At 44.6% G+C, this 13,475-nt stretch overlaps 1 protein-coding gene across 1 annotated transcript in view; it reads left to right on the top strand.

Moving 5' to 3' along the window:
• The first annotated feature begins 6,805 nt into the window (after positions 1-6,805).
• Positions 6,806-13,475, top strand: part of PHACTR1 (phosphatase and actin regulator 1) — a 554,037-nt gene continuing 547,367 nt past the window's right edge. The window contains exon 1 of the mRNA XM_042985704.1: positions 6,806-6,908. Within this exon, the coding sequence (XP_042841638.1) occupies positions 6,806-6,908 (103 nt within the window). The remainder of the gene's footprint in view (positions 6,909-13,475) is intronic.

The raw sequence follows: 13,475 nt of genomic DNA, 5'->3' as shown, positions 1-13,475 counted from the left end.
GGACGGACACTTAACTGACTACACCACCCAGGTGCCCCTAAACAACTGGTTTTCAATGCAGATGAAGCAGCCTTCTATTAGAAGAAGATGCCAGCAAATCTGTTTACCACACGGTTTGCTGAATATTTTAAGCCCGCTGTTGAGACCTACTGCTCAGAAAAAAAGTTTCCTTTCAAAAAATTGCTGCTCACTGACAATGCGCCGGGTCAACCAAGAACTGGTGGAGAGGGACAACGAGATTAATGTCGTTTTCGCGCCTCTGACACAACATCCATTCTGCAGCCCATGGATCAAGAAATCACTTTGACTTTCGAGTCTTATTTAAGAAATACATTTCATAAGGCTATGGCCGCCACTAAGTAGGGATTTCTCTGAGGTATCTGGGCAAAGTAAATTGAAAACCTTTGGAAAGGATTCACCCCTCTAGATGCCTTCGGAAGATTCAAGGGAGACTGAATGAAGGATCTTCATCTTCAGAAGATTCATCAACATGAACAGGAGTTTGGAAGAGGTTGATTCCAACCCCCATGGCTGACTTGGAGGGGTCCAAGACTTCAGTGGAGGAAGGAACTGCAGATGTGGTGGAAAAGGCAAGAGAACTCGAGTTAGAGGGAGAGCCTGAAGATGGGGCCGAATCGTTGCCATCTCATGATCAAACTTGAAGGAGCGAGGAGATGCTTCTTAGGGACGAGCGACGGCAGTAGTTTCCTGAGGTGGAAGCTTCTCCTGGTGACGATGTGGTGAAGATTGTTGAAATGACAACAAAGGATTTAGAATCTTACATAAACGTAGCTGAGAAAGCAACGGCAGGGTTTGACCACGTGGATCGGCTCCAATGTTGAAAGAAGTTCTCCTGTGGATAAAATCCTTATTGAACAGCATCACAAGCTACAGAGAAATCATTCATGAAAGGAAGAATCAATCAGGGCGGCCAGCAAAATTCATTTTTGTCTTATTTTAAGAATTTGCCACAGCCACCCCTCTCCTTCAGCAACCACCACCCTGAGCAGTCAGCAGCCATCAATGTCAAGGCAAGATGCTCCATTAGCAAAAAGATTGCAAGTCTTGGAAAGCTCAGATAATGGTTAGCATTTTTTAGCATTACAGTATCTTTAGGGACACCTGGGTGGCTTCGTCCGTTATGTGTCTGACTTCAGCTCAGGTCATGATCTCACGGTTCCCGAGTTCAAGCCCTGCCTCGGGCTCTGTGCTGACAGCTCAGAGCCTGGATATTTTTTTAATGTTTTATTTATTTTTGACAGAGAGAGAGAGAGAGCATGAGCAGGGGAGGGGCAAAGAGAGAGGGAGACACAGAATCTCAAGCAGGCTCCAGGCTCTGAGCTGTCCGCGCAGAGCCCGATGCGGGGATTGAGCTCACGAGCTGTGAGATCATGACCTGAGCTGAAGTCGGACGCTCAACCGACTGAGCCACCCAGGCGCCCCAAGCATCTTTAATTTCAGATGTGTACATTGCTTTTTTAGACATAATGCTACTATGCACTTAATCAACTATAGTTTAAACAACTTTCATATGCACTGGAAAACCAAAAAAATAATTCATTTACTAGCTTTATTGTGATATTCACTTTATTGCAATGGTCTGGAACTGAACCTTCAGTCCCTCCAAGGTATGCCCCTATCCAGCATCTTATACATAAGTGAGCCCTCGAAACATGACTACAGGCTTACATGGAATAAAATTAGGCTCCTTCTCCCTGTGAGACTTTGTTTTTCTCAACCTACCCTCCCAACCCGCACAGCCTTCTTTAGCTGTCCAGCTATCATCAAAACCTTCTCACAAGAAATGTTTGGAAATTCATTTACTTTCAAGTGGAAGCAACTGATGATGGCTTACAGGGGTTCCTCTTCAAGGGAGAATTCAATATGGATAAAACCTCAGCTGAAACATTTGCCGTATCCTACCATTTAATAACAATCTTTAGTGAACAGGGAAGGAGACGCTTCTTTTAGGCGATGGGCTGAGACATAAGAGAGTAAATTGGCAAGCAAAGAGAAACCATTGCCATTGCACCATATTCTGAGGTCCACTGTTCGCAAAAATAAATGAATATATTGCTTTCCATACTCGTTTAGCAAGCTGACACTTAACCGTAGACCTTCAACCTAGGTACCCCATCAAGGAATCCAAAATGCTACCGCACAGTAAGAGAGCTTCTAATATTAAGATTAAAGTGAGTTGGGTTTGTGGGGAAAAGAGAAACATCCCCAAGATTTCATGCATGGAGAAGGCAGAACCTCATGTAGTTCCACACGAACATAAAACATGGGTTTCTAGAGAGCTCTGGAATATAGTAAGGCAATCGAACAAGTAAAATTAGTGATAAAATTGTCGATAACCTCTCTATCTCTTAGCAAACAACCAAAGTGACTCCGATGGAAGTCAACAGGATACTGCAAAAAGAACAAAAAAGCAAGCTGTCTACTTACAAATCACGTGACCTCCTTTCCCAAAATGTTTGGGTCTTGTGCCATCCAATAGAATAAATAAGTATACCCCCAAAACAAATTAACACAAGCTGATGTCTTTGCTGGTCTCCGGGTTCTATCTTGAAACATACGTCCATTTTGAATTAATCAAATACTGTTTCCCTTTGTGTATAGAGCACTCACACACATATCCCCGTGTCACCAACCTGAATCGAATATACACATCTCTGCCACGTCATGTGTTTGTAACAATCCTGGATCATTTGTTTCAGCCTTCCAGTTCCAAACCCCCATATTCTAGTACCACCGATATAAAAGATAAAACTTCACTTTGGCCTCTTTTAAGATAATTGTTTATTTCTTGCTCACTGAGATACGTCAACCCTGTCTGAATTAACTTTCAGAGCTGATGTCTGGAAGATGATTTGGGCTGAATTGTTCAGTGCTGCATTAAGCGTTAGCCTGAATCCTTGTTCCCACCTTGCCTTCTTCTCTGTCTGGTTCTATTATACCTCAGAACAATGGGCCATTATAAATGTTGCTTTTGTGCAGATTAAAGTTATAAAACAGAGCTGAGCTGATCAGATGGTGGCATTGGGTTTTGCACATGACAATGCTTCCCACCTTTAAAAATAACCCCTCACACAGATATTCCTATATGTAATCCACATCAGTGCTCTCAGAGAGTAAAAGAATATTTTGGACATCGATTTCAGAAGCTGGTCATATTATGTTAAAAAAAAAGACAACAGTTGTTAATTATCTAGCAAAATGAAGTCCTCATTTTGCATGTGAACAAGCATTCCCTTCCCGAATATATTTATTTCTCTAAGTTGAAAACGTCCTTTGAGCTTTCTTAAATCATGGCCCTTTTCTATTACATGTGCACTTTGTAAGACCTTCAAATGTACCTTTCTTGGTCAGCTCTCCAGAAACGATTGACTTCCAAATCCATCCCCCAACCTCTGGGAATCAAGTCTGTTTTTCAAATTTCCAACTTAACATCTCCGTCTTCAATCACACATTCATCTGTGCTCACAGAAACGTTTGGTGTTTGCCAGGAGCAGTAGATTGCGCATTCTCTTTCCCTCCCTCTTTCTCTCTCTCCCTCTCCCTCTCTCTCACCTATGAGTCATTACAATTTCAGTAGATTCACAATAGAGAGTTCAGAACCTGTCGCCCACACCTCACTGTAAGCTAAAGAAACCAGAAGACAGCTTTCTCCTCTTGTAAATGTCAAGTGTTCAGCATGTCTCCGTCAGAGGGGGCATAGATATGTACAGCTTAGGAAAGTAAGTCCTTGGGTCTGGGCAAAGCTTTGAATATTCTGCTCCAAAGTGGACTTTCCCCACCAGAATATATGATTGGTACTTTCAGCTTCTTCTTTCATCAGGCTGAACTCTGCAGCACCAGCTTTGTATCTGATGTGTTCTGATTGGGTGGGACAAGACAGACGGGAGATTTTCAGATTTGTCTCCAGAGCAGCAGGACTGCGTCTATGGGAGGGGCGAGTGTGGTGGTCTTCCGGCCAAGACTTCTCAAACGTAGCTTCTCTTTTCTAACGTCCAACACACCACGCTTGCTACCAATTCTTCTTGGTCAACAAAGGGTGGTAAACCCAATATAGGGCTGGCATTTGGTCATCATTACGCCTCTCATGAACACATCTTCAGGTACTGTGTCCAAAAGTCCTCCGGAGGCTTGGTAGAGAAGATACCCCATCAAAATAAGCTCAGGTATCTAACCAAAGTGTCTTCGTTTGCTGCTGGGATGATTTTGTTGCATTCAGACAGAGAAGAATGCATTTAGACAGATTGGCATGATTGGGACTGGAGATTTGACCAAGCAATCAGAGGCAGGGAAAGGAAGAAAGGCCAGGGAAGAGGTGGGGGGTGGGGGGGTGGGGGGTGAAACCAGATGTTCACTCTGGATCGCACTCCAGAAAACAGCTCACAATTATAATTCCCCACCTTGTTTTGCAGCTCAGAATACAAGTGGCGTTGCACCAAACCCTACCCAAGCAGCCGTCGTGATTAGAAAGTACTCCACACCTTGGAGAACTGAGGAGACATGAGCATAATTTTAAATGCAAATTAAATTGAGGGGGTAGCCGAGAGAACACATAAAAGACAGGAAAACAAAACCTTTCAATTGTCTTAAATTAGCAGTCTAGCGTGTGCTAAAGAGCAGTTGCACTCAGATCCCTTCTTAGGGCTTGCTTTTCATCACAATATAAAGGGGGCAAATCCATCACTTCCCTCCGCTCAGCGCTCTTGAACTGAGATTGAAGGGAAAATTAGAAGCCGCTCATTTGGGCTTCGAGCTCAGCAGCGTCGTACGGTTTCGTTTCATGCTCCGCGGTGTCCTGCTGAAAGGGGCCAACAAGTGCTGGTGAGTACCTGCTAACTTCAAGACTCTCCCTCTTCCTTTCATCGATCTTTTCTGGCTTTTACGCGTGGGGGAGGGGGCCTCCCCAAAGATCTATGTTCTAACGCATTTTTTCAAAGCTGGGAGATTTCAGGCAGCTTTTTAGGCTTCTTCCAGGGACTGAGTCGCAGAAGGAAAGAGAGTTATTTTCAGCCTAGATGCTGGTGACTGATCTATGTATTAATTATAACAGGGGAGCGTTTAACATATGCTAGCTAAAATGGCCTTTCCCGCAACCCATAGCCAGCATTAGGGTAAGAACTGAGCGCCCCCCATTTCTGGACAACTTTTCTATCATATTAACTGGTTAATCATGTAATGCTGTTGTGATTGCTAATCAAACTGGGACTGGGGGCTATCAACATAAATTATCAAGCCAAAACCCATTTTTAAAGGATGGTGACACTTCTCTGTACACGAGAGGGAAGGGGTGATGGGGAATGGACCACATGATGGTTATATGTCGATTTCGACGGTGATGATTTGGTGCCAAAGTTTTATACGGGAAAGTGGTCATTTTCTTCCTTCACAGTGGAGGATACAAAGAGGCTGAGGCTGGCGTCACCTTCCGTTGCTAAGGTAACATGTTCTGGCCATTTTATCTGGTAAAGGAGGTCCAGTGGACTGTATACATTATTCATCGCTGTTCTAAGCAAACAATCAAAATTGTTTACTTTCATCGGGAATTTAGTGAGATCAAAGCCACTCTGGCTGAAACTGTTCTTGCTTTTACTGCCGGCAGTTAGTCCTTGGTGGTTTTTTTTTTTTTTTTCTGTAAGTATGATTTGCTGTTGGGGTACCTTTGGGTATTTCTTAAAGTTTCCTCTTACCAGATATGGTTTCTTAAATTAAAATACGCACTGTTAGAAAAAGAAACGAATTGGATTAGCCCTCTGAGCTTGATTTTAATGACATTATCTTGTAATTTCTTTCCTAAAACATCCTGCAGAAATAGAGATACTTCATTTGTGCAAGTATCAGGGAAAGGCTACATATGCTAAAAAGAAGCCAACAGACTGAATGTTTTTTAATGAAGTGCATCAGCTTCCTGACAGGCTAGTGCATGATAATATTAGGGGAATCATTGCAATTCTGAAATAATTGTTGCTGCTCTACAAACCAGAATTCTTTCTCAAAAGCAGCCTAGGTCAGGGGCAAGCAGGTGATGATCCTGTCGCACCTTGTAAAACGTGCTGCAGGGAATCACCAAGAAGGAAGGAATTCAAGGCATTTTTACAGCAAACATGTCAGCATGTGTCATAAACGCAAGGCACCTATAAGTGGAGGCTCAGATTCCCAGGCGATTCTCACTGTTCTAGGGGAATCAGAGCTCCCGGGACCAACTGAGGATCAATTCAGAACGGCTGATGCCATTCGTCAGATGCTTTTGAAAACGGAGAGCATATGAATCTAACGGCATATTTTCCAGTTAACACACAACAAGGAAATACTGGTATGTTACTCCTCTTTAGCTTGAATCGTGTGTTGTTGTTTTCTTTTTTCTGAATGCAATATATTTCTTTTCATGAATGATGATTAAATGTTGCATTTTCTCAACACAGTAGGAAAGGTATGTTGAGGGGTGGTTTTAGCATTGGAAATGTCAGTCAAAGGAGGGAATATTATAATGGGACATTTCTTATTCCGAAATGTTTAAATATATACGTGTGGGTATAAATATATCCTTATATAACGAATATAATATATTGCATCTACATATCTATTTAAATACATATATTTAAATACATGATATATTATTAATTGTATATGTATGTGTGTGTGTGTGTGTATATATATATATATATATATATATATATATATGTTTTTAAAAATCTATTTGTCAGTCCAAAATATTGTGGATTTTTTTTCCTTTTTCATAGGTATACAAGTGACTATTTTGTCTTGAAACTCTGCTTTTGGAACCTCAAGGATGGATTATCCCAAAATGGATTATTTTCTGGATGTCGAGTCGGCTCATAGACTCCTGGATGTCGAGTCTGCTCATAGATTCTTCTACAGTCAAGGAGCTCAAGGTAATAAAAGGCGAGGAAGAGAGGAAACTCCTCTCTTTTGCATGTTGGTTTTCTATTGACAGTGTCTACCACAGGCGTCCAATCATTGGGATTACTAAATTGATCACGAATCTTTGCCAAACTGTTGCTGAAATGGAGGCAGGCATGTAATAGAATGGATAAGTGCAAACTTTTGGGATGTGGGAAAGAAAGGAAGAAGGAAAGAGAGATGAAAGAGAAAGAAAAAAACCATCCTACTCAACTTGCGGTACAAACGTCCCTTGGAAAGCTCTGTTAGAAAATGATTCCTCCCCACCTCCTTGCGCCCAAGGCACGGGTTTGAAAGGTGTCAGGAATGCTTTCCCCGTTGCCCCCCCTCCCCCGGAAAAGGTTAAGTTTGCAGCCACTACGCTAGAGGAGATCTAGGACACACTGACCTATCTGACCGAACTCCAGCTGGATTCGGGGCTCCCCGAGATAAGCTTTGTGCCTCTCGAGCTGCCTTATCTATCTTAGATGAATTCAGCTCCTGCTCGAGGAATTAACCGTGCACTCGGGGAGCAGTGAGGAACACGCCTGTTCTAAAGTAGGGCTGCTCTGTGCGTTTTTATTACACATTTCAGGAAGGTCAGTTAGGCTCCAGTGTGCTTCCCGTTCCACGGTGCATTCAGAATGTTTTGCCAGCACATTAGAAAGAAGCCGGGAGTGTTTTATGGAATATCCTGATGGGCAGGACATTTTTTCAAAGCACTGTTTTCTTTTTTTTTCCATGCAACATTTAGAGTACCCAGTCAGGGCAATCTGATGATGGGATGGGCCTCCCCCGAATGTCAGAAGTGATGCACTGAGGACAAAGGCAGAGTTCATACGTGTTCTCGAACAGAGAGGTAGTCAGATTCTTGGAAGCCAAACGGCAGACCTGAGAGGGAATGCCGTGTGGACCGTCCTGGCGTCCCTCGCTGTTAGGTGCTGGTGGGCACTTCACACGGGGCTCTGATGGCATCTAGCTTTCCCCAGAGGTCTCCTCTGCATTGGTTTCTTCTTCTTCTCAAGCCAATTTCCCATAGCAACCTCGAGGGCTTGCAAGCCTCTTTCTTCTCTGCGTCCGTTTTCCTGGGCACGATCCAGGCTTCCTCAAGTGGAGAGGAGCTAGCAATTATCCGGTTGATTTGCTCGGGTCAGGGTGCTTGATAAATTAGCCCAAGTGATAGGATAGCTCATTCTCCTCGTGCCCCTGGTTGTAAGCGTCAGCAAATGCTACCTTCAGCCACCTAAAGAGAACATGTATGCTGAAGTAGGAGAAGAGTGAGAGTCTGGCCAGAACCTCCAGCCTCTTCTGGATCTGCAAGTAAGAAGACGCTGGAAGTAAATGGAGGAAAGGGGGTCGAGGCTCAAGCCTGTCACCAGTCCCGTGTTTAAACATTCCCGTGTCCGGATCTGAGCGGGACAGTAATGTTCCGTGGTGGGGTCATCTACATGAGCTGCATACCCTTCGGCAGAGCAGAGAAGGGGGGCGCCCTTCACGATCGGTATTCAAGATGCCCACCTTGCCTCTTGAGTAGGGACGGTTTAAGCTTTCAAGAAGCCTGTGGGCTCCGGGCTTTCACGGAAGGCAGGCAGGCAGGGTGTGGGAGGCTCAGAGGACTCAGAGCCGCCTGGTGGTTGTCAGCAGATGGATTTGGGGGTGGAGTGGTCAGAATTGTCACCATCCGTGACTGCGGTTTAGACAGCAGAGCTGGGATGACTAGAAAATGCAGGGTAGGCGGTAGCATAAGCCTCTGGAGCTCCCGATAGCACCTTCGTTTTAAGGTCATCGGAAGGATGTTCCAGGCAAAGAATCTCGGATTTGTAGTGAGGTTGAGGGGTCCCGAGACATCACCTAGGCTGACTTCTCAAAACCTCAACCTTCCTGGAGCCGATGGGCAGGTGTAAAGCCGAGGAGTCTGCGTCGTAACAAGAGCTCCAATGATGATTACCAGCACCTCGGTCTGGGGGCCCGCAATGAAAAACCAGTCTGCCCGGTCCAATTTCTTTCCTTCATCCCTGGAACAGGAACACTTTCATCACCAATAGAAGCAGGGTGATGCGTGGTTACAGACCCCGGGACCTTGTCTAACCAGGTTCAAATCCTAAGTCTGCCCCAGTGAAGCAGGACAAGTTCCCCTCTTTGATCTTCAGTTCTCTCCTCTGCAAAAAAAGAAAAGAAAAGAAAATGGAGACAATAATAGTGCCCAATTCCTAAGTTGCTAAGAGTCTTAATACTGTCTGCCACATAAGAAATGCTATGTGTCAGCAAATCGATGAAATAAATCTCCCTGGCAAAAGGCTCTCCCTTCCTCTGTTTGAGATTTCATAAGGCAGCCACTGCCTGGCAAATAAGAATGTGGCCTGATAGGAGTTTTACCTCCTATTTTTAGCAAAAAAAAAAAAAAAAAGGAAGGAAGGAAGGAAGGAAGGAAGGAAGGAAGGAAGGAAAAGAAAGAAAGAAAGGGAGGGAGGGAGGAAGGGAGGAAAGAAGGGAGGAAAGAAAGAAAGAAAGAAAGAAAGAAAGAAAGAAAAAGAAAGAGAGAAAGAGAGAAAGAAAGGAAGGAAGGAAAGGAGGAAGGAAGGAAGGAAGGAAGAAAGGAAGGTAGGAAGGAAGGAAGGAAGGAGAAAAAAGGAAGGAGGGAAGGAAGGAAAGTGAAGGAAATAAGGCAGGAAATTAAATTTTCCATAAATTCTAAAACAGTGATTATTTTCTTGTCACATCAAAACCCCGCTCAGGGCAAAACGGAAAACTAGTGAAAGTTTGTCTTGGTAGTCCCTATCTGCCCAGTCCTCCATTTCACATGAAAAGTGAGACCCCCCCCCTCCTCCCCACACCTTCCCTAGAGCCCCTCCATCCAGGACCGGTGAACCCCCTTTCCTTTCCCCAGTCTTTCCTGGACAACCAGCCCCTCAGCCTGGTAAAGGGCTCTGGGTGAGTGGGCAGAGGCCTGAGGACCACAGTTTGCATCCCTCCCTTTCAGAACCAGATGCTTGTGTTTGGATGGATGGCCACGGCCAGCATCTCACCAGTGGCCAGGCTCTGAGCACCAGTGGAAAGGGGGCAGTATGGGAGCTGGCTCTCGGAAAGGCATTTGAGGCAACTAAGGTTTATGCTGCTATAAAGCACAGCAGCTCCCTACCTGACCAGCCCAGCCTGGGGACAGGGGCATGATAGGTCAAGTAGCCCTGATTTGATGCCCTCTTCTCAAAGAAGTTCCAACCGGGGGGGCACTTGGGTGGCTCAGTTGGTTGAGTGTCCGATTTTGGCTCAGGTCAGGATTTCGCTGTTCGTGGGAGCCCGGGGATGGGCTCTGTGCTGACAGCTCAGAGCCTGGAGCCTGTTTTGGATTCGTGTCTCCCTCTCTCTCTGCCCCTCCCCCGCTGACCCTCTGTCTTTCAACAATAAATAAAACATTAAAAAAAAAAAGTCCAGTCGGGAGCACAGTATTTAGCTGAGCACCTGGAAGTTGGGTGACCTAGGATTTGATCCACTAAACTGGTGTGTGATGATTGCCTTGTTGTCCACTCTCAAAGTCATGTTGGTATTTCTACAGACTGGTCAAGTGTTCCTGTAGGTATAAATACTTGTAAACAGGAAAGGAAGGAAATCTGAGTTTTATTTTCCACATCACCATCCTCGTATCAATTTTATTTACAAAGTCACAACCTTCTTAGAAACCACCCCTCTTCTCTATTAACTGCATGCAAAATGGTTATCTGAGGCCATGATACCAGAATTATAATGTTTCTGGCCCCATTGCAGTTATTTTTCAATTCTTTTTGGAAAGTGGCAAAAAGCCTACCCCGAAGTAGAAGATGTTTTTAGCTGGTAAAAGTCAGAGAAATCCCAGAGGGTGAAAAAAGAAGGGGGAAAACAATGCAGTCTATCACGGGACAGATTCTTTTGAAAGCCCCAGAGGTTTTCAAAAGTCAGTCATCTGCTCTGTGGAATAAAGCAGGTTGCTCTGTGGCCCTTCACTTTTCCTTGGTTTGGCTCCAAGGTAGGGAAGATGAGCCCACCTCTCTGGGGAGTCTGCTTGAGAGCGTGATGTGCTGCAGAGAGAGGAAGAAAAACTAGGGTCACCCTGTTCATCATCCGTCAATGAAGGATCTTCTCCCAATTCATCTGTGAGTGCTTTGTCAACAGTCAAACCTGCTTACCTAGAGAGAGTTCTTTCTGCAAAGGTTGCCATTAACTTGAAAAGAGAACTCTTGAGGTTGAAGACACGCGGGGCATAGACAGCCGCCACGTCCCGACATCACACAACTTGAGCTCACCCATCTTCCAGGTTGCTGACAACGACGACTCACACACTCAGCTTCAGACTCTGCCATTTTTTCTTACTGAACGACTGCATTGGGAGAGAGGTCATGTTCTAAGATCGCAAAATTAGCATCATGGGATTTTCAGGTTGAAATGGACACCACACGTGGGCGATTGTCTTGGTCCCTTCGAAAACCAGGTGAAATGGAACTTGGGAGGGAAAGTCCCGGGTCCCAGTGCTGCATTTACAACCACCCACCGGGCTGGTCTGATGAATACTGAAGGTTGAAAGCCACTGCTCTGGATCGTGTGCTATTCAGAGTGTGGTTCTGAACTAACAGCACCAGCTTCAGCTTGGGGCTGGTTGGAAATACAGAATCTCAGGCATCCCGGCCCTAGAAAATCAGAGCCTGCGTGGTAACAAGATTTCCCGGTAATTTATGTTAGTTTGAGAAGAAATGATGGAATCCAGGGCATGTTAGAAACACCTGGTAAGCTTTTATGAACTCGAGACCGGAGCCCCTGGCAGACCAATTAAATCAGAATTTTTCGTGGTTAGCTTTGTACTTGGGAATCATTTTAATTGTCCCTGGTGATTCAAATTGTGCAAACAAGACTAAGAACCACTGACCTCCCGTTTTATAGTAAAACAGGTTTTAGCACATCGTGCAGCTCTTTTTCCTGTCTAGGTCTTTCCCTTAAATAAATCCAAACCATTGGAAAGGTGCAAATGGACTTTTGAAAAACAGGACTGGGCTACACATGGGTGTACCCTCTGCAAGTTCATTGTATCCGTTAATTCTCAAAGAAACTTTGGGAAAGAGGGATTATTTCACAGATTAGAAAAGACGCATTCAGAAAGCAGCAGGGCCAGGATTTGAATTCAAGTACTTCTGACCCCAGCAACCTCACAGGTAGCAAAGGAGACATTTGTGACCAAATCACACATCTGGAAATGGTAAAAGCTCAGAGTGGTTCTACCACATGCCCAGATCACACAACTCACAGCAGAAAGTGGAGACTGGAACCAGGCTGCCTCTTACCACACACACACCTATGCCCTCTCTGCTGCCCTACATTTCTCTTCTCCAAGAGCATCAATATCCTTGGACAATTAAATTTCCTTCAAAATGGGAAATACATCAAAAGGCAGCCAATTGACTAGAGTCACTAAGCAATCAAATTTATGACTCCTGCTCACAATTTCCCCCTTTTATCATTTTAAATAACCATTGGCATTGGAGCCACGTGCTATATTCACTTCGTCCCAGGGCATCTTCTCTGTCTTGTCCAACCGAGGGAAATGCCGGCTTTGGCAACTGATGAGCGCCACAGTTAACAGCTAAGAGTCTCTTCAAGTCGCATTTGGAAATGGAGAGGAGTTTGTTTAAATGTTTCTCTCTCAAATGTTTCCTCCACCTTTTGCTCACCCTGTGACATCATCAGAATAGCTGGCTTGTCAATCTTTGGCCATGAGTTGAATGTACTCTAAATCTAAACTCTAAACCCCTGGGTCTTCTTGACTTCTTACTCCAAGAGACAAAGACCTGTGATAGCCCTCGATTAGTTGCAAATCATTGGCGACAGTCATCGGCACAAAATGTGCTCGCGCGGTTTCCTCTCCTGTACTCCATGCAGGACCCAGCCCCAGTGGAACCTCCTGTGTGAAGCCTTACCTGACGTTTCCAGAACTCTCTCTCACAGCGTTCCGTTCGGGCCTACCCCGTAGCTTTGTCATGTTGTGTTCTCTTTTCACCATGTACTAGCTGATGAGTTCACATGAGTGGCTTCACGTCTCTAAGCCCGAGAGCCCTCATCAAAATGGATAGAACCCCAACTCCAAAATCATAGGTATTTTTGAGAATTAACGGAGGTGTGCTTATAAAGTGTTCAGTACGTTCTTTATTGTTGATTTGTCATCGATGCTATCGTTTTGTTATCACCCAGGTGTCTCTTGCCTACCCAAATGGTGGTGATCTCCTTAAATACCATTTTCTCGGTGCCTAGTATCACCCTTGGCATAGGGATGCATTTGGACTTAGTAAAGTAGGAGCATTTGGACTTAGTAAATGTCTCTACTGAGCTCCAGACCTGAAAATACTTAAATCTCCATTACAAGGAGATGCTCGGGGTTCAGGGAAATAACTTTTGACAACCGAAGATTTGGAAAACAGAACCTTCTAGGACCTTTAAAGCATTCAAATCTTCAGGTGAAAATAGAGGCTGCTGAAGGCGAAAGGGAGGGGCAGGTCAAAAACAATTCTCAAACACATACAGGTGCAGGAAAGGGCAAGCGT

Source organism: Panthera tigris, chromosome B2 (assembly GCF_018350195.1).
Source record: "Panthera tigris isolate Pti1 chromosome B2, P.tigris_Pti1_mat1.1, whole genome shotgun sequence".
Classification (NCBI taxonomy): domain Eukaryota; kingdom Metazoa; phylum Chordata; class Mammalia; order Carnivora; family Felidae; genus Panthera; species Panthera tigris.
This window is presented reverse-complemented; position numbering and strand designations above follow the sequence as displayed.